Consider the following 27,874-nt stretch of genomic DNA (forward strand, 5'->3'; position numbering starts at 1 on the left):
CGTATGCAGGCATCCTCGGCAAAGGTCGTCCAGCAGCCAGCTGCTGTGACGGCACAACAGCAGCCCCTGCAGCAGAGCGTGATCGGCGTGCGGCGAACGGTGCGCCCCTGCAAGCCGGCCAGCCACTCGTACGGGGTGTCGCCATTTGTGCAGGGAGGCACCAGCCGGATAATCTCCTCTGCAAGCACCCAGCAGCACCGGTGAGCATCGTGTGGCACTGCCTGTCTTGCTGATATATCCGCCTGGTGCTGTCCCACATTGATGGGTGCAAAACTGCTTGTGCACTTCGAGCAACTCCAGGATAGAAAATTTTGAGGCCAGGCATCAATATTCAGTTTAAATGATGTGGAACTTTAGAAGATGGAGGAAGTTTGCCAGCAAGAAAATTACTGTTCATTCAATTGATGCATGCACACATAGAATTTGTTGCACCATGCTATAAGGATACAAGGCTTTGACCCTTTCAGTGGCGGGTTGTTTTGGAAGTGATGCTCCCCCAGCATTAGCTTTTTTTTCTTGGCTATTATAAAATGAACACAATGGTTTATTTTGGCTATGCATAAAAGTTTATTTGGATAATGGCAATTGCTCTCTTGGTATAATCCACATCTTCCCATCTGACAAGAGGAATAAAATGCGCTGCATTATCAATAGCACCATCATTTTGAGTACTTTTTCTTAGTGTTGGGGCTATAATCTGATGCAATTGAAGTCGCCTGTTTCACACACATGCGACTAGCTGTCATCGTCTGAGTCGGAGCGTTGCTTGTAATCAGAGTCGGAAGCGGCAGCACCCCGATCAACAGTTCAAGGTGCCGCACGAGCAGCCTTTTTAAAGCGATCACACAGCCAATTGCTAAAGGAAGAATCTCTTTTGTTTATTGGAATGGCCAGACAAAGCAGAGAGAGTAACAGATGAAAGGGATATGACAGAGGGCAGAGACATCCTGGAGAAAGCACACCAACGAAAGGAGCACCGTCATCACTGGAAAGGGGGTGTGCCGTAGTGGAGATAGCAGGAGACGAGTGAAAAAGAAAGGAAAAAAAGAAAACATCTTGTATGAACATAGGACAGATGGCAGAAACATGCAAGAGTGGTGACCTAATGCTACGACACAAATATTTCAACGTAGAATCGCCACTGTGGCGCTGCACAAAGTCAAAGAGCTACCCGTCCCATTTGCGAACATGCATGCTCCATGCGCTGCAGCCACACCCTCGTAGGGGTGCATTTCGCAGCCTCTAATGAAATTTCCAAGTGAGCAAGGCCCGAGAGAGGAGAAAATATTAGTACAGTGCGAATACCGAATACAGTGAAACCTCGTTAAACCATAGTTGGCAGGAGCTCGGAAAAAGTACATACTAAACGGTAGTACTGCTTAACTGAAATAGCATGAGATTGCCCACTTACCTGTCAAAAACAGAACTCGGAGAGAGTGCGATGAAAGGGGGAAAGAAACACGCAGTATTTATTCACTTCGCACGACAAAAGTGTTATTTTCATTTGATGCCGCGGCGGCCTAATAGCAACGACCGCGGCCTAAAACTTACTGAAGCTGCGAGCCAGCTTTTCAGCCAGCCCCCTCTTCTCGGCAAACAGATTCCAAACAGATTCAAACAGAAGTCAAGCAGATTCCGGCAAACGGATGGCAGATTCCTCGTTGGCCTTGCATATTCTCCGTGCACGAGCGCGTTAGCATTGCAAATGTCGCGGGGTGCCCTTTTCATTTCGGGGTGCTGTTCTCGTCGTGACGACTGCATTCATGTAGCTGATGTAACGCGAAGCTTCTGCCACTGTCAGGCCTGAATCGCCCGTGCTGTCGCTTTCCGTGTCGTCCTTGTCACTGTCTCTGGGCGACACTTCGGCAACAACAGAGGCAACGATGGCGAAAAGTAAAACCTCGTAGCCGACATCTCTTCGCGGTCGCAGCAGCGCTGCCGAGGAACTGCTTCGCATTCCAAACGCCACACACCGTAGTCATCGGTAGATCCCTGTCACATGCCAGCGCCTACTTCTTCGCGTCACGTTCGATAGCACGAACAATGTTTAATTTTTCTTCTATGCTGAGCACCCAGCGTCTTCTTTATCCGAGCTTCGGCAATAACGCGAAACCTTGCTTGCACGATGCCACAACGCTCCCTGGCACAGCGCCGAAATGATGTTGTTGATGGGGCTTCACGCGCTAACGCACAGGGTGCTTGGATGCCATTGTTCTGATCTCAGAGGCTTGTTGTTCTGCCAGGGGTGACCAGATGGAGACGACGCACCACCGTGTTTGCACGCCGAAAAGTGGAAACACTACGTGTGAACCGATACATACGCACTAAGCTGGTACGGTTTATGCGGATACGAAACACATTATGTTCAATGGCCGCTGAGTCGGGGACTTGACTTTACCACTTTTAAAATGAAACTACTGTTTAAGCGGGCATGGTTTAATGAGGTTAGAGTGTAGTGGATTTCAAATCGAATAGGGAATCGAATCGAGGAGAAAAAATGCCAAATATAGAATCGAATATCAGAAAATTTAACACAAACCTTTATGCTTTCAAATTTTGTGCAAAAAGACACCATGCTGCATGTGCTCGAGAGGCTAATCACATTGTTTAACAAGAAGCTTGCTTAGCTGACTCGGGTACCTATTAATCCAGATGTATAGTGTGCTCTATGCTTAATTATTAAAGGAAACACCAAATTATTATGCAAGCACTGATAACAACTCAGTTCGTATGTGAACTTCTGGAAAATATTTTTTATCGATAGAATGTCTGTGAAATTGAGTCGAGTGCTTTTTTCCCTCTGAAGCTGAAGAAATAGCGAAGTTTTCCAAAATACCAATGGGGTTTTCACTTTAACAGTGGACCATACTATGCTTACGGGCAATCTTCTATTACTTGGAAAGTCTTGCTTTCCAGCTTTCTTACAGAAAACAGGAGGGCTTTTCTATCTATATAGGAGGTGGTTTCTGTGTGTTATTGTCAGCTCTTGAAGGCGAATCTGCGCGACAGACAATACGCATCGCATCACTTGGCACCGCTCCACGTGGTCATCAGTGCCGCATGAGTCGACTGCGGTCGGCGCCGACGGTAAAGAATTCGCAAATCAGGAGGCCCAGTACGGCAAGATTGCGCAATGCCCCCCACCCTCTTTTTTTTTTTTTTTTCCATCCACATCCATCTGCTGTATGTGTAAATGTGTCTGCAGCGAGGGGTCAGCATGCTGACGCATGATATTTTCAAGCCCGTCATCCAAAGCTAATTCTGACGAGTCGCTCGAAGCTACAAAAGGAAACTGTTGTGCTTCTACAAACAGCCTTGGGAACAAGCGGCCACTGTACAGAATTTTGCAAAGATGGCGGCCGTGAACAGCAGTCATCCCGTGCACTCGCTTTTGTTGGTGGGCCGGTTTGTCAGCTTTCCGAGATTCATGTAGCCACTGTGAATCGATCTGCATTGATCCGATGTGAAACCATAACTTTACTTGCCAGAACCCGACGACATGTCTCCAATTAGGCCCAACGGACTAGAATGTAGCCAGTGGTGTGGCCATGACCAAAATTCACCGCCGGCCGATGTAAGAACGGGCTGCAAACCATCACGGAAAGCTCATTGCTGATATGTTCCTATGGGTGGCTGATCAGTGGTAGTCGCAAGATCACGCGTGCCTCTTAAATTGACGGCCATAGGAGTGGCGTTTGGGTTGACTGGATGGCAATTACCGCGAGCACGTGTGCCAAGTACCTCTGTGTGCTCGCATGTTGGTAGAAAGCTCCGAACTGCACCAATCTGCATGCATGAACACTGAACTTGTGCATTCGATGTGATCAGCGTGCCTTCTGGTGGCTAATTGGCACGATCCTCACACAAGCTTCTGTGCTTTCCGCATGCTGCTTTTGTTGTTCCTTCTGTAGGTTAGGTTAGGTTAGGGTAAATACGGTACCTCCACATTGTGGAATGAAAAGAGGTTGCACCGAAGCAACTTTCCAGTTCTTTTTAAAACCAAGCGAAGACACATTTCCGAAACACCATGTTCTTCACAGTGAAGACAACAGAACTGTAAGAAAGCTCACCATTCGTAGTTTCTAAATGCCTAGCAAACACAATTGTACCTGGTTACAAAGGCTCAAAGATGGCTAGCGGAGACCTCCTCCTTGAAATGACCAAGAAAGATCAACTAGAAAAGCTAGCTGAACTCAGCAGTATCGATGACATTAAAGTGACAATCTCTCCACACCGCTCACTCAACACAAGCAAGGGGTGTTATATCAGAAGAAGACTTCCTGAACCTCAGTGATTAAGAGTTCTTCAAAGGATTTCAGGAGCAAAATGTTATTAAGGTACAGAGAATCACACTACGACGAAATGACCAACAGATCCCGACGAAACATGTGATATTGACATTTGGTAGTAGCACTGTCCCTAGTTCACTCGACGCAGGATATTTGAAAATCAACGTCAGACTGTACATACCGAAACCGAGGCGGTGTTTCAAGTTCCAGAGGTTCAGGCACACATCACAATCATGCAGAGGCTAAGAAACATGGACGAAATGTAGTGCCAATGACCATCCTTCTGATAACTGCAATGCTCCCGCACTGTGTGTCAATTGCAAGGGCGATCTTCCTGCTTACTCGCAGAGCTGCCCTTGCTGGAAAAGAGAAAAAGAAATCGCAATCACAGTAAAGGAAAATATTTCATTCTATGAAGCGAGGAAAAGGTTAGGGCACTTACCTCAAGCAAGCTATGCCAGTGTGACGCGGCAGGGGGCAGAGCCACTCCAGTTTCAGGAGTCAACAGGGTCCACATCCGGTACTCCTGTAGAAACTCCAACCGTCCCCCCTATGGCTGCAGCCAGTGCTGCTCCATCATCATTGAAGACGGGCTGGCAGACCGCAGTTCCGCAGGGCCCAAAGTTGAACCCCTTGGCCCGAGATGCACGTCTCGGTGCCTCGCTCTTGATCATCCAGCGCCTCGGAGAAGGCGATGGAGGTCAATCTGAAAACCCCGGCATCATCGACGGCAAATGATCTGCGCTCCTTGTAGCATGCCAAGAAGGAAAAACTTCTTGTAACTGCGCCAAAAAAGAAACAGGTGACCTTAATGAGAGTAATTAACTTTTTAATATGTCACCTACAGCTTGTAAGCTCACACACATAAGTAAAATTTTTCCAATTCCATTAAAATGACTTTCATCATTCATTGGAAAATCGAGTCCTCTAGGGGACATCAAAGACCTTGTAAATAAGTTATCACCAGTAGCATTCTGCCTTCAGAAAATGATCCTAGGCCCCAAAAATACACATTTTCTTAAAGGTTTTACTGTCGTAAGAAAGGACCACGAGCGCTCCAGCTGTCTATCAGGAGGTGTCGCTATTGTTTTCCAAGGTGGCACCCCACGCGAAACATTTTATTAAATACTCCGTACGAGGCAGTAGCTGTCACCGTTTTATCATTGAAGACTGTCACCATCTGTTCATTGTACGTTCCTCCCCATAGCCATTTCACTACTCATGACTTGGAAAATTTAATTGACGAGTTGCCGGAGCCTTTTGTTTCAGTTGGAGATTTTAACGCTTATTGCACTCTTTGGGGCAGCGATAAAACTGACCAACGGGGGCAGCTTATTGAAGATTTTGTTTTATCAAATGGCATTTGTATTTTAAACTCACGTGCGCCAACCTACTTCTCATCTATCTACTTCACGAAATTTCAGTTGCCTGGATTTAGCCTTTTGCTCGCCATGCATTTTTACTGATTTCAAATGGGAAGTCCTGAATGCCCCATATGGCACCATCATCAAACCAGCGTCATCGCCACCCGTTATGGATTTTTTAAACTGCATCGCTGGAAAATACATCTTGGTGACTGGCCACTTTTCCTGAAACATGCAAAACTCAAGAAAGTCTTTTCAAATCAACTAAGCATAAATGAAGTTAATGAAAAGTTTACTGCAGTTTTAATTTCAGCGGCAGAAAAGGCAATACCACAATCATCTAGCCTTATGCGCAAAAAAATCTATCCCTGTTCGACTCCTGAGTGCACAGAAGCAAAAAAGCGTCAAAATAAGGCCTGAGGAATCCTACGAAAATACCCCACCTGTACTAACTTACTGTATTTACTTGCATAATGATCGCACCCCTGAATTTTGTTGTCAAAATTCGATTTTTTCCTTTCCCATGTAATTATCGCATCCTGAACTTGCCGCGGCAATATGTCGTGTGCCAAGTCTAACTAATGATGATTGCGCTTAACATCTGTCGAATGCTACGCAAACGACTCTTCAAGATATACCAAGCGGTCTACTTGCACCAGACATTCTTAAGCAGATGCCCCATTTTATTCTTTTCATCACTTTTCGCACTTCCATGAAAAAAAGAAGCTACAACCAAACTTGCCTTGGCTTTATTATTTGTAGCCTTTATAATGGTTGTACTCAACAACAACAACAACAAAAAAGGAGCCTTTCGATTCTTCTCATCTGCACTCGTGGGCATGCAACAAATCACGAGCAGCAACGATAGTAGCTGCTCGTGATTTGTTTCACATTTCACATCGTCGTGACTGGATATTGGAGCATAGGCTTGTACTATCTTTAATCTATTCCTCTTATTAAGTTTGATTACAACTACTGCTAGCCTCTCATTAATGCTGTAGAATTTGTCAATGTTGCCCGCTATGTCTTTATGAATTAGGAATCCTACCCCGTATTGCTTCTTATCAGGTAGACCTCTATAGCAGAGGACATGGCCGTTATTTAGTAATGTATAAGCCTCAAAGTTCTTCTAATCTCACTAAGGCCAATAATATACCAAACAATGTCTGATAATTCCTCCAAGAGTCCTGCTAAGCTAGCCTCACTCGAGAGGGTTCGGGTGTTAAACGTTGCAAGGGTCAGTTTCCATTGGCGGCCTGTCCGGACCCGGAGATTCTTAGCACGCTTTGCTGCGTTACAGGTCTGACCGCCGCCTTGGTCAGATGCTCCGCAGCTGCTGGGGGCTGAGGGCCATTGGGTAATTGAGTGAGCCATTTGGGAGGGGATAATGATGCTGGCTATTCCGGTAGTACTATCGCAGTTCTGACACCAGGTCAAGATACTTCTGGTCTGAAAGGCGCCAGTCAATATAATCCCGGGCGGAGCACTCTAGTGCTACTGTGTATTGCCTTTCTGTGGAGCCCCAAGCGCAAATGCCATCTGTGCGATGTGTCGGTCACTACAGTAAGTGTGAGTTTCCACGAAGCAGAGACATGGGGCTGATGTCGCATTTCTCGGCCATATTTGATTACAACGAAGGCGCCAAATAAAACAACGGACGAAGGAAGATGACACAGGAAAACCACGTAGGCACACTAACAACCGAGCGTTTTATTTCTTGACACAGGAATAAATAGCTGCTGCCAAGAGTCTAAACAACAAGAAAAAGCAGTGCTGTCATCTGCATCTCGCAGGTATTATGGAGATACGCATTACGCAGGAATCACGCAGAACTACTGCAACCAAGCATTCGACATAGCTCAGTAAGATAATCCCGCAAGCAGCTAGGCTGCCTTATCTCTGAAAAGTACGGCCTAGAGAGCCCTACATGCATAAGACATCTGCTGATTTGTCCGCCCTTTGCGGGTTTTGCTGATCATCATAGGTTGCACGCTATAGTGTCAATTCTCTGTGGCCCTAATCCTCTTGTTTTCCGAATCTCAAGCATGCTTGCAATCGTGAACGCGCCTAGGCACACAATATATTTTCGCCAAATTTGAACAGCACTTAACACTTGTGTGTAAAAATAAAAAAGGGAAAGGTTTTCAGCGCTTACCGAGAGGCCCTGAATTGCGTATCATCCGCTCATCGTGTCTGCTTGTTCCTTGGCGTCCGAAATCTAGCACTCCCGGGTATTATCGTTTCGCTGCATCATGAGTCATTTAGCACAGAGATCATGATTGCGAGAACAGTTTGTGTAAAATTATTTTAAGGTTAGTTATGGCGATTGCCCCCTGATTCAGTTCAAAGTAAACCAGTGTATGCCATCAGCAACCAGGAAGCTAAGAAAATTCAAAGTGATCAAGAATAATGAAGCAGTGCTGGCCAAGGCATCTAGCCAGGAGTAGCCAGGAATGAGTATGCGCTGGTACATGTCTATTGTAGATGCTAACTGCTAGTCTTAAGCTTAGCGTGGTTCGAGACTAGTTGAGCGTTCAAAACTAATTAAATTAGCGAGGGCTTACGGCTACCACACCGACGAGCAGTGTGGCCAAAGTTTCACTCCTACTTGAATGGGTGCGGCCAAGGATAGCCGGTATCTTCCCCAAGTGCGTAATAGTTACTAAAAATTTGAAATGCAGATTTTGGCTTGCTTGAGCTTGTTTAATTTTCAGCGTCAATGATATAGACAGTAACAGTGAGAAGAAGCACACTGATTCAAGCACGTTTCTGGATTAATGTCGGTAACCGGCCAATAGCCGCTGTCTGTGAGAATCTTGCATGTGATGACATATGCAAGTATTAGCAGCTTCGAAACGGGTTACAGAACTGTGTGCTTGAGAAAAAGCTAACTTCGCTCTCCACTTGTGAACTCTACATGCCTTGCGCAACTGTGAAATTTAGCTGAGATGCTCACAGCGGCATATTTTTTTCCACGAAATGTGTTTCTTTTACCAAGCCCAAGGAGTGACTCAGGATCCCTTTAAGCTAGCACATCCAAGTTATGCACACAGTAAGCCTCTGCATGCACACTACACAGGAGACGGGAAAAGTCGCCTAAAGGATGTCCGTTTAATAGCGATGGTAACTGTACTTGTCATATAACAGAATAATAGCGAAAATAGTTTTTCACACAATTTTTTCGATGCAGCTATTGTGGATTTAAACTTGTGTCTGCGCTTCCTTTGACTTGTTATGCTCATTGTTTTGCCTGTGAAACTAATTCCGGTAATGTGTCCATAATTGATATAACGCACCACGGTCCGTGACCATTGTGGCTCTCTTGTGCAGCACCACGATGGACTCGTCCACCAGCACGTACAACACTGCGCAAGCTGAGGTGGGTGCCATATGACTGTCCAGTGATGTTGTGTGCAGGGGAATTTTTCCTTCGGAGAAGCATTTCCTGTTGAAACGTCGATGGAGATAGAGGGAACTTTCACAGTATATTGCAGAGATTTCTCAAAAATTTATGGAGTAAAGAAATACTGGCGCGAGATACCTTCGGCTTGTCAGTTTTTTTTTTTTTTTTTTTTTTCATTGCGTAATTTCCGTGGAAAATAGAGCATCTGGAGCACCTGGTGCATCTGTTAGAGTAGTGCCAGAAGCCTATAGTTGCACCTATATGCGGACTCTCTATATGCGTGCTGTTGTGTATTGAGCCATGTCGCATGATGCAGTTTTTGTGAAACAGAAGTCTGTGAGAAACCGAGAAAAAACAGTTCTGACGTAAAACTGATGCGATGCATCTGAACATTGATGCAAGAGGAGCACATATGCTGGCATATCCTGCCTGAAGCAACTCTAATCCAAGTCAATGGCAAGTGTGCGTTGTCTGCAGTGACACGTCTGCAACAATTTCTCTGCAACGGAATGGTGGTGCCATCTCCCATCTCTGTCACTGCGTGCTGTGCTTTGCTGTAGCGGCAACAGATGGCACCACCATTTCGTTGGCAGTGGCACCACAACATCCATGTCTGTATAACCATAGACTAGGACTTTGTCTCTTGATACTGAGAACCAATCTCGAAAAGATTGTCGAGATAACACTCGGACATATTGCTACCAAGGATAGATAAAATGTAGTGAAAATCTGCAGCACTGTATTCTTCCCATGATGGGTGCAAACGAGTTAGAAGTAGCTGCCCATTCTACCTGAAGTGTGGCAGGTGCCAGTATGCCAGGCATTGATGTGATTTTTGTAGCACTTGAAAATCTGCAGAAAACATTGATAAAAACCGCTTCTGCAGTGAAAGATCCCATTTGTTGTAACAGAGTTGTTTTGGGAGTAACGGGGCATTCATGCTAAAGTGCAAACCGAAACACTAGTACGGAATGCACTGAAATGTGCTGAAAAAACAACAAGAGTTACACTTAGTACTCGGTTGTTTGCTTCTCCAGCAGATGACAGCACCAACAAATTCACCTATATAAATGCTGCTAATGATTGGTGCATAGAGAACAGAGATTTGTCAGTTCAGCTTGACAAATCTAGTGAAACCAATCAAGTGCCCAGTTTTGCATGGAAATATTGCTTCTAGTTAGAAATAATATAGTAACAATTATATTTTGGACAGCATTTTCATCTGTGGTGTTTCGCACATCCTGCAGTGTGCAAATGCATAATTTGCATCCAAATGTAAGTGTGACACATGAGCTTGTATGCTAAAGGTCATTTGGCAAAAATGGCCACTTCCTGTATGGAGCTTCTTGAATGAGTGCTTGACTGAATTTTGCATTGTGACGGAGTTTCATACATCTGCCAGAAGACAGTCTGTGGTGCAGTCTTCAGCCGTCACGACAACATGGGTGGCATGAATTTTCCCTCCATTGTAATGAATGAAGTCATTGCAAACATGTTTTGTGGGTTCTGTACAATTTGGTTTGTCCTTACAGCAGGGTTCCGCAAGAGCAACCTTGGGTTTAGCATCGTGATATGTTTCAGTTTATTGTGGGACTCTATCTATTTTCTGTTTTACTGCATGCCGATGCCCTCCACTGTTGCAATATATCATATTTACTCACATCATAAACACACTTTCCTTTTCCATAAAATTTGCGCGAAGTTTAGGAGTGTGTTCATTATGTGGGGTAAAATTTCTAGCAATTTTTTTTTGCCCCTAAAAAGTAGGAGACACCCCGTACAATTCAGTGTCTGATCTGGTGCCATGGCACGGCAAAACGCCTTGAATCTGGCTGCTGTTCCGGCATGTCAGACACCGTATTGGGCACCGAATTGTTCGGTGTGTGTCCTACTTTCGTCGCATGCCACGAGCATTTAATATGGTGCTATGGCATGGCGAAATTCCTCAGATCCGACTTCTGTTCCAGCACGTCAGATGGCACGCTGAGCGCTGAATCGTACTGTGCATTTCCTAATTCACAGCAGCAATTTCAGAGCGTGATCATTATGCAAAAAAAAAAAAAGAAAACACTTTTTTGATTGCGAAAGTGGGGGCGCATTCATTACATGTCTGTCCATTATGCGAGTAACTACGGTAAGCTGAACTGTGACTGAAGCAAGGCATCAAAGAAAAATGCACATGACAGGATCAGCACTTGTACTGTGGTGCATGTTTTTCATCTGTGTCCTTGTTTGTAGCTACATGTAGATGTAGCCCATGCATGATGCTAGTGAATAGTAGCTGTAGCCCATTCATGGTGCCATTGTGTAGTAGCTGTTGCTCATGCATGGTGCCATTGTACAGTAGCTGTAGTTCATGCATGATTCCATTGTATAGTAGCTTAGCTCATGCGTGATGCCATGAATGATAGTCTGTACCCACTGTACATTCGTAACACTGCTCTGCAGTTTTAACTGGCTGTTTATGTGTGAAACAGTGAATCTCAAACAAGACAGTTTTACAACTATGTTATTTTATAGAGGCTTGGAATGTGCAGTTGCACATATCAAATGGCAGCACGGTGCAGTCTTTTAACAGTCACCAATTATATTTTGTGGTATCACTGGCTTTGACACATAGACAAACATACAGCGCCCCGATACAACACACACCATCACCATAACACACAGAAGCATGCTTATACACTTCCCTGTGTGATGTAACTGTGCAGCTGTCCAACCAACAGCAGCAGCAGTGGCGTGTGCGTCAGGGCATCGTGGAAACCCGCCACCGTCAGCATACCTCATTTGCCACCAGGTGGGTGAATTGTTCTTGCTCATGTGTACTACTTTCACGTACTGCGCACAACCATCACCAAGGAGGTAGCCAGAAAGAACGTTCGGTTTTGTTGCAATCGCTTGTGCAAAAAGTTGGGATAGTATGAAACTCAGCATTGTTAGATACTTCCAGCACTTTCTTAAAGAAGTGCTGGCATATTTCTTTATCTTATTTTTCTTTCTTAGTTAAATGAAGCACCTCCAAGCCCTAGAAAAAATACTACCAGGACTCACAGTGTCCAAGATGTTAAATAAACTAAACAAGTTGACTTGTCTAGGCTATCAAGGATGCTAGAGAAATGAACTGCAAACGTGACACATGAAAGAGGAAAAAAAATGAGGGTTCAGTGATTCTTTATAATGCTTTTATTTAAACAAGCAAAACAAAAGTTTGCCGCACACATGCACTTAACGTCCATCTAAGTTCGCCAAAATTAAAGTCGGTGTCTTGTGCAGTTGTTTTAGTACAGTTAAACCTCGTTATAACAAAGTAGTTAAAATCGGCAGTTTGCTTTGTTATATCAAAATTCGCCCTTTTATGCAAATAAGTAAAGTTGCCAATCGATTTTTCTTACACGGAAAGGGGCCGCAGAATTTTCCGAATTATCGAGCAATTGAAAAAATCAAATTTGGAAAAACAATTAGTTTTGATAAATTTGGGAGTCTGCGACTAATGGTATGATTTCATGCCACGTTGACAATATCTTCACTAGACGGTACGGATTAAGCGAAGCCAGCCACGCTTTCGCGTGCACTCAACCCCCGCGGCTGATAGCGTAACCTGCACTGGGACGACGCTATCGTGAAAAGCATAGGCAGCGGTGAGCGAATGCTTCGTCTGTCTCTCGCTCCGAGTCACCGAAACTCGATTATGCAATGTTCAATGCTAAACGCGCGGGAAGACAGATTACATGGTGTCGAGCCATCTCGGCATGCCCACTCTTTGCATACGCGGCAGATTACCCCTAAAGCAGGGTGCGCAGCTGTGCATGCCCCTCGCACGCGCTTGACCTCGTTACCGCGAGTTTGCTCACCTCCCCCTCTTTGCCTTTGCTCGCACGGAAAGGAGGCACTCGCGAAGCCACCATCTTGCTTTCTCACCCTCTCACACTTTCACTCACACTTAAAGCACACAGTGCATGGGGTGCGATATGAGGTTATCGCACTTGGACTTCATACGGAACATAATGTGGCTTCACTTTGGTGATCACTCTTGTCGCACGATTTGGGAGGCGCGTTTCCAAACAGCCGCTTGTGATTCAATCATTTGATGATGTGCATTCGCAGAAGTTTCCATTTATTGTCTCAGCATACCTTTGCCGTAGAAGCGAAGTTTTGTTACATTGGGGGGGGGGGGGAATCGCACATAAACATACTTCGTTATATTGAGGTTCTAATTACATGGTGTTCTATGGACAAGAGGTTATGGAAAGTTAAATACTTCGTTGTATAGAGAATTTTGTTATATTGAAGTTTGTTATATTGAGGTTTAACTGTACTTTGGTAAATTTAGCGAATTGCAGCTGTATTACACTCTGGGATGCTTGGATAAGTAACTTTCTACAGAGGCTGTAACTAAGCTACAAAGTAGAAACATTTATTGTTTGTCATGCACAACATGCTTCCTACTTCAACGAAATATAAGCCTTGCATATTCATCCAGGAGACCGAGGAACAGCAACTGCACACCCGTGTATAAAGCATAAAGATTGGGAGAAGACGAGTATTCAGTAACTATTTTTAAAGCACATAATTACCTTGGGCACTCCAAACTTCCGGCACGTGTGGCCCATAAAATTGCCCCGTTTCTTCAAAATATAAAGTCTCTGCCACTTATGATCTGCCCACAGAAGAGGGAGAAAATTTTAAGCGTTCGATAGAACATTTCTGGGCCACTAACGAGAGCTTAACAATTTTCTTTAAATGGCTAATTGAAACAAACATTTCAAAATTTGCCCGCTTATTGCACTCAACCACCCCCACATTTCCTCAAAATATAGACTGTGAGTGATTTAGTATTTTCCTAATCATGTAAATTGGCATAGCAGATAATTCCTTAGCAGTTCTAGTCGCAATAACAGCTTCACTGTAAAAATAATCTCGTCTTTGCCTTCCGCAAATTTCCACCAGACAGTGAATGCCGGCAAGCTCGGCTGACTGACATGTGCAAACAGTGGTTCGTAGGGGCCAGAAGCCAGGTGGATAGAGTACTAGCCGTTCCCTCGTGCCTTTGAGGACACGAACATGACCAAAGTGTTGACCATGTGGCCATGCCACGAAGATGGCTCAAAGTCTGACTTCGTTTTTTCACTTTTTGCACGAGACACAAAAACATTGCCATTGTAATTAATAACACAAGCCCTCGTATCATAAAGGACAAAGTTTTTTCTAATAAATTAAACCATTCATTCTGTCACACCAAGTGTTCTCTTCGTTGTGGGAATGCAGCATTGCACGGACGCCGTATAGACCATATGGAAACATTGATTTTTGTAGGCAGAAGAGTTTTTTTATAGGCAGCACTCAGTCCTCCACTCATCTTGTTTGCATCTGTTTGTCGTGTCTTTGTGCCTGCATTGCCTATACTTTCATAATGTACCAACTAGCGTAAACCAGAGGTTTATTCTAATTTATTTGTCTGTCTCTACTTTTTAATTAATCTTTCAGCTGTGGACATTGTGCTCTTTTTTTTTCTCGTATTCACTTTTATGAGCGCCAATTAGTGTGCTCTCTTCAGCGATGCATGCTAACTAGACCAGTTGTCGAACGTGCCTTAAGGGAAATATGCAAGAAAATCATGTGTACACACTTTCCAGATGACTGATGTATATTGGATTGCATTAAAATGAGATGTAGATAGCTTTCTTGCCAGCACTCGAAACCGCCACTACATGGCCACCAAATGCGAGAGCGAGGAGAAAAGCGTTACAAGTGTGTTGCTCACAGAATTTCAGCTCGGCATTCATTCCTAATTATCATTAAGGAAAGTTATTGTGTATACCTTTTGCCCTTATACCTTTGGGATGACTGTCACTGTGCTCGATTCCTGTATCTGTTTTGCTGTGTGGTGCTGATGTATTATTATATCGGCATGTATAATCTGTATGCCCACCTGCTATGGTCTCGGAAAGAGACTGGCAGCATTGAAAATAATAATAAGTACTCATATATTGTGAAATTCTTTAAATGATTGTTCCAGACAGATTGTAAGTTATCTTAACAGGAATGTAAGGCTCACCCGTTGGGAGCCTACAGACAAGGCAAGGTCTTATTTTAATGGTTTTTACAACCTCTCACTCTCTTGCACTGCTTTTCGGACAAACCCGATCCAAAGACGAAGGTTCAATGCAGCGCTAGCTACCATAATATCGCGTGCCGCAAGAATGACGAGGAAATACACGTGGCAAGCTCAGATCGAACCGGAGCAAACACCGGGCTTAGAAGGAGCAGGAAGTAACCCGCCACGCATGTTTGATCACGTTACGGCACACTCGCTCACACTTCTCTCCTAGCATGAGCTCAGTGATGTCATCTCCAGCATTGGGCATACGGGAGTATGGTGCTTGTCAAGCCATCATCCTTCTCGGGTCAACCTCGCACGTCTTTCCTCGCACCCACAACACACAGTGATGGAGGAAAGATGAGACTTTTTCTATGCGAGCCTATAGTGTCACAGTTTTGCATGTGCACTGTACCGACAATTGATCGGGCTCTACATTTAAAGGGTGCTCTCCTTAGTTTGAACTTAGTTATATTCTAATAAAGTTCCGGTCCCCTTGGGGTTCAAATTAATGTGGTTCCACCATACTCTAATTTAATCTCCTTTACATTGTGAGCTTACAGTATGCTAAAGGAACAATGTGCAGGTCTGTGCAATGTGACAGGAAAAGAGGAATTAGTGTTTTGTCCACAGTTTACTTTCATCTGCCAGTTGGGAATGTTCATCTTCCTAATACTTATTTAAAGCGAACAAGGGCAATTTCCCGTATGGGTGCTAAGTATCTTGTATGAAAGTGAGGGGGGAGGAGGAGGTCAGGTAGGAAGGGAGTGCTGCCTCTCCACCTGTGCCCACATCACACATGTCACTCATGAGGAGCGGCCGCAGACGCTATTGTTGGCGAAAAATGCCAAGTGGGAAAGGACAGCGATAGGGGAAGAGGAGGGCATTCGCCACGGTGGGCATGGGAGATTCACCGCCAGTCGCGCTGCCACTTGGCATTCTAGAAGCTGGGCCGTTCACTTTGGCGGCTCTTTAATACGTAAACATTTTAAAGTTTATTTAATCAACATTATGAAATGCCACTAAATGAATCTTCATTGAGGCAGAGAAAAGAGCGGCGATAGCAATTTGCTGAGCCAGAATGCTGTGGGTGTGCTGTGAAATGTGGTGCCGCATGAGACCGTCATCTCCAGCGGATGCAAGACTCCGAAGTTGAGCATGTTTTGGCTTTAACATCTGACAGTCTTTTGGAGTTTTGGTGGTTCTTCGATGGGACTTTGATGATCCGTGGACATTCACAGGTAGCTCAGTGGGATAAGAAAGCTATTTGCTTACTTGGATAATCATCTTCTGTGGTTTCTGCATAAACTTCTCTGTTGAATGGTCAGCTTTTGAAACACTTTCTTTTTTTCTTTTTTTCTCTTAAGTAAAAATCGCGTTGGTTTGCTTTGACGACTGAGTGATTACATCTCACCCATTATCTCTCTCCATCAGGGGTACCAATGTGTGCCGTGTGGATGACGCCATCCTTGAGGGCCTTGGAGATGGAGAGCGATACCACGTAAGGCGGCCCTCTGATTGTGTTCTCTCTTGGAAGTTTTGTGGCGCAGCAATATGGGAATGCTACTACAGTGTAATCCACTCAGGAGTGAATTTATAAGACAGTTTAAAGGGCGCAGCAGCAACAATTGTTTTGCTTCTTTATTATTATTATATTGCCATCACTGTACCTACTGTGCTTTTGGTCTCAGATTAAGCAAATAGGTTAATTTTTTGAGGCCGTCTATAGGCTCGAACACATTATCAGTCAAATAACATTTTCGCCATTCATTGGGAACCTGCCTCAAAGCTTAATCACAAATCAGTATATCTTTATTAGGAAGTTTGCCTCCACTGCCCCTGGCTTATATGCAACGGCTCTAGCAGCAGCGAACTCGTTGGGAAAGCGACTGCTCTAGTAGCATTGACCGTGCTAGCTCAGTGTAGCGTGCACCGCTGTGCGTGTAATTAAAAAAGGTATCTGTATCTTTATGGGGGTGTAGGGGTGGAGGGGGGGGGGTATTCGAAGGTACACCAACTAGTGTATTGTGGGATGCAGCACTTATGGCAACACAGCGGGAACAAATATTTCTAGGGCCATTAGGAGATAAAGCGCCACAAGGTTTGGCCACAACTGCTTTGCAGGCAAAAATAAGTACATTTGTGGTTTACATTTTGAAACTATATTTCTGAGTGAGCATCTAGTTGTTTGAGAAAACTGCCAAATTTCAGCACATTTATAATTGCGGTATTTGTGAAAGCAACAGTTTTTAACAAGCACTTACGTGCATTGTTTGAATGCGGACTTAATCTTACAATATTTTACTATGTCCTTTTGTTGTTTTTTTTGCACCAAGCGCAGCTAAATGTGGCTGCTCACAAGGAATTCAAAAATATGCAGTAAGCCCTTTCTCGTCAGCGTAAAATTCTATGAAGAATTGCATCTTACTTAAAATCTATATATTTTTCCGCAAGTCTACAAGAGGTGTCCACAAGCGGCTCATATCAACGGTATTAATGGTAATGTGAGGCGTGCATCAGTCGCTTGATATGTTTCTAAATAATTGATGCAGAATCAGAGCATAACATGGCTGCGTAAAAGGAAGAAAGCTGCTCCCAGCAATAACTGCCGTGAGGTCAAAGCTCTTGCCATAAGGAACTATTGAGTGTATTAGCTAGTTTTATCATTTGTAGAAACTAAGGAGTGCCAGGTTCAATGTGTTCGTGGCAGCCCATTGCCTGCTGTTTGATATTCACCATCCATAGGCATCGTTTTTTATCTTTAGGAAATGGCAACCATTTTGCCAGCCATTTTGCGAATGATTAGAGCACTGAGGGATGCAACGACCAGTCAATTCTGAGTACTCACAGCAAGGCCAGGATGACGGCTGCTGACCACGCACGTGTACGGCGGCCATCTGAAGCGAGATTGAAAATGGTGAAGCGTGCCAAAAAAGCTGGTTTTGAAGCTGTTGTGTTGGCATTGATCCCTTCAAAGAATGTTGCCACCCTGCACAGAGCGGGGTAGGAGGTGCAAATTGAGGTACCCTAAGTGAAAAGCGAAGTCAGTCACGTGACCGTAGGGTTGTAGCTGTTCTGCAGTCTTGTTGGTGCAGTCTCTGCAGCTGCATCGTTTGTTGCCTGCATGGGGCATCGTGCATGTATTCATGCTCGCTGTAGTTTTGTTTTTCACTAGTCAATGCCTATGCATCATTCTGTGCTTGGACAGTGAAGATGAGCGTACCTAAGTTCTTTTTGCATTGTTCTTTCGTAGCACAAATTTTAGCGATGCCTTTATGTATGGGTGCTTGAAGTTGACACTGATTGTTTTGATGTTTGCTTATTGTGCGTGTCCCACTGGCTGGATAACCTATGTTGCTGTACATTTTTTAAACACGTTTCTTTTTCATGAGATGTTTATTGTGTTGTTACATCTTTTTTCCAGATAAAACGTGGTTATGTTTCTTTCTCTCTCTTTTTACCTGCATAGCGTTTAAACTGAGCTGTGGACCCAATTGCTTGCACACGCGTGCAGCAGTGGCCTAGGTTGTTTCATGTGGAAAATTTCGCAGCACATTCTTTGTAGCTACGGTATATGCACACGGGCAGTTTGCATTCCCCATTTCGCATGCACCAATCTTGGCGGCTGATTTTTGCATATTGCAAGCACCTGTAGTATAGAAGACTGAATTGCTGCTGGCATGGTGTCTGCCTAAGCAATTTAAGACAGACTAGTTATTGTTTTGCAAAACATTTCTCATGTTTGAACTCATTGCTCTACTAAAACAAAAAACAATGCAGGTCACATGCTTTGTTGTTGCTTTTCCATCCAGCAGCATGAAGACATGGTAGAAGTTAAGAAAGGCCACACAGTTTTGCAAAGCGTAACTCGAGCCCTGAGGTGGCACTTGCAAAGGTTTGAGAGGTGGAGAAACAGTTGCGTACGACAATCAAATTGTAAGTGCTTCTTAGCCATGCTGTTACATTGCCTAGAAATATCTCTGAATAAATCACCGTGGTGTTCACTAACCCTAGCCTTTCTGCACATTCTGTTGAAAGACACCTCGACTCACTTCACCAGCACTGGAAAGGTAATCGAAAAACTGCATGAAAAATGCCCTTCTTCTTTACATATTTAACCTTCTAGGTGTTGGATTTTTTTTCAGAGGTGACACAACTCCAGCCTCGATTTTTCTTCTAGGATATTATAAAACAAACACATTGGCTTTATTCTTGGTTATACAGAATGGAAAATATTACACAGATAATGGCAAATGCTCTCTGAGTATGGTTGTTACATCCCTATCAGATGTCAGTGACATGGTAGAGCAGAAATATTAAAACATACCGGTACGTCAGTGACCCTGAAAGGGTTAATGCTGCAGAATGCAAGCTTTTGTGGCTTTTACTCTGCTTAACTATCTTAATGGTGTAAATAAAATTTTCATGATCCATATTGCCACAAAACCAGAATTTGCCTGCTCCAAACTCCTCCACAATGAAATTTCACCTGCTTTAAGATTGCTACAAAATGGCTTTGAGCATGGCCATCCCATGATCATCTTTTTTCTAGCATAAATGTAAGCATTCAATTTTGTGATAAGTTTTCTGGTATATTATTCAATTCGATATTTAATTCTTTTCTTGCTTCAATTCGAGATCTACTATTTGGTATTCTCACATGGGTGTTTTCTTTTTTTTTTTTTGAAACATTGTTGCATTGTCAAAATTTTGTCTGTTTCCACCTTTTAGATCAAATTCGTCATAATTCCGTTTTCAATTTAACGCATAGATGTAGGTGACGTAGCACGTTGCCACTGACCCTGACACACACAGTAGTAATATCAGCAAAATAGTGAGCATCGGAGGCGCACAGTCAAGCAGCTAAACCGTACGCTACGTGTGCCCCAGTGACGTGGGCCAACCACTGGCTAGTTCAAAACTGCGCTTATAACAGGTGACGGAATAAAAAATGGCCCACTAACCATAGTCAGTTTCAAAGACAATTGTACGCATTGTCATTTGTGTGGAATTTCATATACTGCTTCACTAAAGCGTCACTTCCGACAGATTTCACATAGACCGCAGTCGTGGCCCAGTGAGTAGGACACGTGGCTTGGCCGCGGGAGGTGTGTGGTTCGATCTCCACCACTGGACACCCGTCGGCTTATGAGATGGGTAAAAGCAGCCCAACCCCCCTCTCCCCCAGCCAGGCATCCAACTTTCGAGGAGTGTGTTGCTTGGGAGAGGTTTGTTCAGACTGCTATGCTTGCTGTGCAAGAACCAATTAAGACAGACAAAATGCCCAGCAACTTCAAGAAGGAGTCAGGTGGGCCCCATGCTGCCAACTTCCCGATAGGTGGGTGCCCTTCCAAGCGTCTGCAATGCTCGTAGTTGCCAGGCACTAGCGCGCTTGTACCCATTTTGCCAGTGGGTACCTGGCAGCAGCACTCGTCTGCCGCCCTCCCACAGCAGCGGTCGTTGCCGACTGTGCTGTAAAGTATTGAGTGTAATCCTCATATGCACTTTGAAGAGACTTGCAGTGTGTGAAAAAGGAAACTTGAATGCAGATGCGGCCAGTTAAGAATACTTGACAAGGAACTAATTGATTTATTGATTGGTAGGATTTGACCTCTGAAGCACTGGAGCTGCGAGGTGTGCCAGAGCGAAGGTGCTAAAGAATTTTGACCACCTTGGATTCTTCAGTGCGCACCCAAATATAAGCGCACGAGCGTTCTCGCATGTCGCCTCCATTGAAATGAGGTCAGTACAGCTGACCGCACAATGGCTTACTGCACTGGCTGCCGTATGCAAATGGGCTACCTTCCTCCTTGGATACTTTTTTTGGTGCAGTTAAAAGCAATGAAAACCGTCATTGCAGAAGGAGCTGGTGGGCCGCTCTGTGTGTGCCGAGACCGCGTCACAGCCCAGGAAGCTTGAAGAGGAGGATAAGACGCTGGTGGCCGACTTCTGTGAGGAGCTTTGTGCACGATCTCTTTCCATTTCTCCTGTGTCAAAATTTGAAAATATAAGGTTTTGCCGTCGCTTGGAGCAAGCCAGATTTGTATTTTGCCTAATTACATAATTTGTGAGCAATCGTTAATCAACTTAATTAAATAGCATATTGAGAGCAAAAGTATTAATAAGAAAATTGTGCAAAATCCTAAAAAAAAATATTTCCAATGCAGATTTCTGTTGCTGAGTACGTGCCACATAATGTTTTTTTCCTGAAAGAAGTCCGCAAAAGCCCATGAAAACTGACGCACATCTAGCCGCATGGCACTTCTTCGTGTTTTGCAGGCTTTCTTTCAGGCTTGGAAAAAACTTCTTTTTTTAATACTTAAAAGTACTGAATAGTTTCTTTTCGAATACGAGTAGTTAGTGTGTAGTATTCGATCCATATTTTCAACTTTGAATATTCGCCCACCCCTAACGTATAGTGATATTTCACACCAAATAGGCCTAAATCTGCCAGTGTGCAACATTGCTGGTAACTTATTTGATGCAGCGGTTCAAGACTGCAGTAGATATGTCAGATAGCTGGCAGTGTGCCTAAACAGCTGGGCTGCGAAGTCACAGGCCATGCCTGCATTCTACCACTGACCACGTCACCACCGCAATCTACTAATGCCACTAGCTCTTGCACACTCATTAGTAGAACAGGTCACTGACCAATGTCAAAAAAAAAAAAGAAAGCTTGATGCTTGAGATCAGTATTCATTGTTCACGATGAGCTGGGTAGTTATTCTGGATGTGTCCGCCTAGTGGAGTGTCCATTTCAGCCGCCGCTCATCGGTTGGAACAGTACCAGTGAGGAAGAGACTGGCTGGGGGGGGGCATGTGCCTCCTGCTCGCTGGTACCCCAGCCCAGCCAGTCCACACCTCATCAGCATCCAAAATGGACAGTCCACCAGGTGGACTCGTACAGGATTACCCCCCTGGCCACCACGAGATTTATTGATGTATGCTTGAGTGCTCATCGCAGTCCAGATTGCCTAGCACCCTGTTTAGTGTTTTCTGGCATTTGGATGACCACCGATACCAGACGCAGTCTTGATTATACACTTTTAATAAAGCAATGAAGGGGGCTAGTTGGTGAACGTTCATGGTTATACTGCGCTCAGTTTTACAAACACGATACTAAGGAAGGACAGGACGTGGACGGACGAAGCGCAAACTACCAACTGTTTGATACTGTTAAAGAACGCGCTTATATACAAGGAGATATGGTGCGGGGGGGGGGGTTGGGGGCTACATATAAAAGGATATGACAAGGTGACGACATGTGATTATAGTTTGGGTCAGGCATACATCCTTCACATGCACCCGTTCGCCCTGGCGAACTCGACCTCAGCTTTGATAAGCGCGATGGACGGAGTGCTTACGCACGTCTCTTTTTCTTTAGCTATCGCAAGCGCCTCCCATATTTCTCGCTCCGTTTTTGTTTTTGATGTTCCGATGACTGTGGTGCTTTCTATTAGCGGGGAGCATTTGCACTGTTTGCAATGTGTGGCCAAGTTGCTAGGTGCTGTCAGAAGCTGGCACGTGTATTTGTGCTCCCGTAACCTATCGTTTAGACAACGTCCAGTTTGCCCAATGTATACTTTCCCGCAGTCTAGTGGGATTTGGTAAACAACTGAAGTAGCGCATTCCACGTACTTTTTTGCGTGCTTAGTCTGACAGACCGTACCACTAGGGTTGGCCTCTTTGGCTCCTGCGTTCACCTTCTTGCACATGCCTTTTAGTTTTTGCGGGGCGGAGAACAGAACTTGAACGTCATGGCGTTGGGCTGTCTTTTTTATCCGATGTGACAAGCCATGGATGTAAGGCAACACCACGCGTTTTTTCAATTTTTTCTGTGTTTTCTGCCTTTTCCTGTTGGCTCTGATTTCGGGCAACAAGTTTTCACAGATTTGCACCACCATGCTGTTCGGGTACCCACTGTTTCTCAAGCGGCTTACTTGCAGATCGATGCTCTCCCTCACAGCATGGTGGCATGATTTTTCAATTGCTTGACTGATGCAAGCCTTGGCGATGCCTCTTTTAATGATTTTAGAATGGCAAGAGTCGTACCTCAGGATTTCTTTTTCTCCTCTAGTTTTGTAGCACCAGCACATGTGGGAACCTCTGATCCTAATGTTTATATCAAGGTACTGCAATCGACCTTCGGTAGGAGTCTCGTACGTGAACTCTAAACCTTCATGTGCTTTTTTGAACATGCTGATGACAGTTTCTACGCTACATGGATCGGTTTGGTTTTCTTTCATGCACACCAAATAATCGTCAACATATCTGAAACAGGTAGTTATGTTCGTGTCTCCAAACAAGGCGGCAAGTTTCCTGTCTCCCACACTCAAAAATAAGTCGGAAAGCACGGGAGCTATACAAGAACCAATAGCGATTCCATCCTTCTGCTCATACACGCTGTCACCATATTCGATAAACGCACCATGTAGATACAGTTTTAACAAGTTCACAAAACTAGAAATACTGCACTTGCACACGTCCTGAAATTTGGTGTAGCCCAACGTGTCGATGGCTTCTTCTACTGCTAGTACCACCGCTTGCCTCGGGACACTGTAGAACAGGTCCTTCACGTCGATTGAAAAACAAGATGTTGGCGGGCTACTCTTTAGTGTTGCAATAACTTCGTCAGAGTTGCGGATCAAGAACGGGTCATCGAAAGGTAAAGAGTTCAAGCAGGCCTGAAGGTAGTCCGCGATGCATCTTTGCCATGTTCCGCGATCTTCAATAATCGTCCTAAAAGGAATTCCCTCTTTGTGGGTTTCTACCGTGAAAAATGGCTTCAGAGTGAGTTCTTTGCTCTCTTTCACGCGCTTTGCCAACCTTGTCAAGCCCATGCTTTCACATGTTCTGCCTGCTTCATTTGCAAATCTGTGAAAACTTGTTGCCCGAAATCAGAGCCAACAGGAAAAGGCAGAAAACACAGAAAAAATTGAAAAAACGCGTGGTGTTGCCTTACATCCATGGCTTGTCACATCGGATAAAAAAGACAGCCCAACGCCATGACGTTCAAGTTCTGTTCTCCGCCCCGCAAAAACTAAAAGGCATGTGCAAGAAGGTGAACGCAGGAGCCAAAGAGGCCAACCCTAGTGGTACGGTCTGTCAGACTAAGCACGCAAAAAAGTACGTGGAATGCGCTACTTCAGTTGTTTACCAAATCCCACTAGACTGCGGGAAAGTATACATTGGGCAAACTGGACGTTGTCTAAACGATAGGTTACGGGAGCACAAATACACGTGCCAGCTTCTGACAGCACCTAGCAACTTGGCCACACATTGCAAACAGTGCAAATGCTCCCCGCTAATAGAAAGCACCACAGTCATCGGAACATCAAAAACAAAAACGGAGCGAGAAATATGGGAGGCGCTTGCGATAGCTAAAGAAAAAGAGACGTGCGTAAGCACTCCGTCCATCGCGCTTATCAAAGCTGAGGTCGAGTTCGCCAGGGCGAACGGGTGCATGTGAAGGATGTATGCCTGACCCAAACTATAATCACATGTCGTCACCTTGTCATATCTTTTTATATGTAGCCCCCAACCCCCCCCCCGCACCATATCTCCTTGTATATAAGCGCGTTCTTTAACAGTATCAAACAGTTGGTAGTTTGCGCTTCGTCCGTCCACGTCCTGTCCTTCCTTAGTATCGTGTTTGTAAAACTGAGCGCAGTATAACCATGATTATACACTTCTGCGCTCTGTGCATACAACATGCACTTGAGGGTAACATACGTACCGTATTTGCACAAAAATATGCAACCACAAGAATACTGTTTGGGGGGGAACTTTTGGTCTCCCTGAAAAAGAAAAAAAAAATAATTACAGAGTTAACGTGAAGTGATGCCGCAGAGAAACCGGAAACGATGCCTAAAAGCCAATGCTCACAGGGCTTTATTCATTGTTACTGCAAACTGCCGTTGAAAAATAAAGTGAGAGGATCAGTGCTGACATCTTTTCACTGTCCGCAAGAGCATTGTCGTCCTTCGTTACACCACCAAGGTTATTTTATCAGCAGCTGCACTTTGGAAATTCTCACAACACAATCGAACACAGCAAAGCCTTTCACAAATTGCATGGTTATCAACATTCGAAGACTCCACGCATGATGTGTGTGCATGACTGTGGCGACCGTTTTGCTCAAGGTTTTGAATAAAGTGCCCCAACCACATTGGCTAAGTTACTAACAGCATTCTAAATCAGGAGCACAGAGACTGAGCAAAATGCACACTGGACACTCCCAACTCTTCGTTATTGCACGAGGTGAAGTGGAGCAGCCACAGAAAGAGAAAAGAAAAGAGTTATGTTCATGTCACCAACCCAAATACTATAACATGTGCATTTTGAGGCAAATATTTTCCAAAGAAAAGTTGGGTTATCTTTGTGCAAATATGGTGCTATTACACCTTAATGAAGTGCAGGCAGCAGACTACATGGTTTGCAGTACATAAGAGAGAAGAGTGCTTGTACATGTGCTGCACGATCAAACCACAGCTGTGACGGACTGCTGCACAGTCAAGGACTCTTTCGCATCCTTGTACCACATTGTCATCAGGGTGTCGGAACAAAATGTTTTTCGTTCTGGTGTTAGTTTCATTCCACTGAAAAAAAAAGTTCCGTTCTGGTTCTGCTCTGGAACGAAGAAGAAAATGGTCCGTAACAGTTCATAACAGTTTTGGTTCACACAAAAAATTTTTGAATCTAAGTGTCAATAAAACATGGTATTTATTTTTCTCAATAAGTGAATTATGAATTCTGAGGTCATGCTAACTGCCTCGAGTCCAGAGGCACCGAGCGTGATCTCAGAAGCAGCACGTCCTTGAGTGCACTCGCCAAAATGTGAGACTGCTGTTCCGACAAAACAAACTTAAACGAACGATAAAGCTTCGGTAATAAAGCGTTGCACCCGTTGAAAACAAAACGACACGCTCTTCAGGGCGCAAGCCCCGAGTTTTGCTACGATGCCAATCTGCTAGTGCACCAAGCAGCAGGCTTAAGATTAGTGGAGCGCTCGGCTGCCTATCGCTTGCACTATTCCTGCCCGAGATACGGGCAGAATTCCCTTGATATACGCGCTAATTCTGAGGTTGCCTGAAGTCGGTTGTTTCAGATTGCCGAATTTCCCCTTGAACCGAAAACCAATAAAAAATATTGCAGTTTCACTCTGAAAAAAAATAATAAATAATGGTTTGGTTAAGTTCCGTTCTGGTGAAAAATATTGTTTTGTTTTTTTTTCACCCGTTCTGGTTCGACACACTGGTTGTCATATTGTAGTGATGAAGAAACACGGTGCCAAAACTCTGGTCGCAACTCTAACTCTTTAGTGGGCGAACTTATACCTAGAAAAACAAGCGTTCCAGAATAATGCTTGTGCTTGCTTACATTCAAGTATGTGCTGCAACAGTGTTCACATTGCACGTGCAATTTTATTAGACAAGACACTTTCCTTATGGAATCTGCAACAGCATTCAAGAATTTTTGGATACTGTTGGCACGTATTTCGCTGAGCCACAAATTGATAAAAGTGGCAATCTGGTGAAAAACGGTCACCATCAGAAAGCAATGCAATGTATGCATTATATTTTGTAATGATCCATTTTATTTTCCATTCTTGCTGCCTATCATCATTTATTCGGATGGAGTTATGCTACCATTATCGCCACAAGATGAGCCATTCAACAAGACATGTGATAAGGCTAAAAGAGAATGAAATGGATTGTCGCATACTACTACCTCTGCTTTTATGTTCTTGGCAATTGCCCAACAGCATTTTGACTGGCTCAGGGCCAGAAGCTCCTAATAAATTTGCTCATTTCTTGCAAAGCTCACTGCTGGTCACCAGTATAAAAGGCTCTTTTAGTGCGTTTTTACAAGTACCTACTGACATTTGGAAACTAGTGTTGTATGAAATCGGGCTTGCAGCGCTTCGCTAGCAAGCTCACAAATACCTTGGCAAGACCTCCTGTGCAGCTATCTTTTGCACGCACAGTGACAAGGAAGATGGATTAACATTGACAGCTACAGTAGAGAAAGTGGTCATCTTGCCGACAGACGCTGGCAGAAAACGATCTTTCACGGTCCTTTGAAAATATGTTGCAGGCATAGCTTATACCCAGTGGTGGCTCACCACAATTCTCTTGCCCCCCCCCCCCCCCCACACACACACTTCCATTGTCCTTTGCTCAAGAGCATGCTGTACTGTGCACCTAATAGTGGTCCCCCTCTTTCTGACACGTTTGTTTCCTTCCTTCCCTGGCGAATGTCAACATACAGCTCTCCCTTCTGGGCTGGCGATGATGGGCGACGACGTTGCCGATAGCAGTGAGGTGAGTCTCCTGAGCCAAGCATGGCACCACAAGCATGCCAAGTGGGACCCTCTTGACGCGCAGGTGAAGTCGGTGCAAACGGAACCCCACCATGCATACAAGGTGGAGGTGGTCACCATGACGTGCCCGGTGATCCAGCACACACTCACGGTCACCAGCACCAACTTGCTGACGGGCGAGACCACCGTGACCGAGGAGTCCACTGGTGCCGAGATGGTGCAGGTCCAGTGGAACCCCGACCAGATCAACATCACTACGCCCGACACCAGCCTCAACTCGTCGGCTGGTGCCACTGGAGTGCCTGACGTCTCGCCAGCCACGGCACCACCAGCACCGCCGCATGACTAGTTTGCACATGTGCCCGTTGTCATGTGTCTTGTGCTTGCAATTAAAACTGC

The 27,874-nt window shown here is 44.6% G+C and overlaps 1 protein-coding gene across 1 annotated transcript; it reads left to right on the forward strand.

The window, feature by feature from the left end:
- Positions 1–27,874, forward strand: LOC142590630 (uncharacterized). Its single transcript, XM_075702979.1, has 7 exons — positions 1–200; positions 8,984–9,032; positions 11,768–11,853; positions 16,588–16,654; positions 21,014–21,104; positions 27,424–27,476; positions 27,540–27,874. Exons 1-7 carry the CDS (start codon positions 4–6, stop codon positions 27,822–27,824), a joined length of 828 nt encoding a protein of 275 aa, XP_075559094.1. The 5' UTR covers positions 1–3; the 3' UTR covers positions 27,825–27,874.

Source organism: Dermacentor variabilis, chromosome 8 (genome assembly GCF_050947875.1).
Source record: "Dermacentor variabilis isolate Ectoservices chromosome 8, ASM5094787v1, whole genome shotgun sequence".
In the NCBI taxonomy this organism is placed as follows: Eukaryota; Metazoa; Arthropoda; class Arachnida; order Ixodida; family Ixodidae; genus Dermacentor; species Dermacentor variabilis.

Bases quoted from the DNA above. Each gene is read 5' to 3' on its own strand.
- LOC142590630 (XM_075702979.1), top strand. From the start codon at position 4: ATGCAGGCATCCTCGGCAAAGGTCGTCCAGCAGCCAGCTGCTGTGACG. The intron at 21,105-27,423 runs GTGAGGAGCTTT...GTCAACATACAG, and splicing joins GACGCTGGTGGCCGACTTCT to CTCTCCCTTCTGGGCTGGCG. The intron at 27,477-27,539 runs GTGAGTCTCCTG...CTTGACGCGCAG, and splicing joins ACGTTGCCGATAGCAGTGAG to GTGAAGTCGGTGCAAACGGA.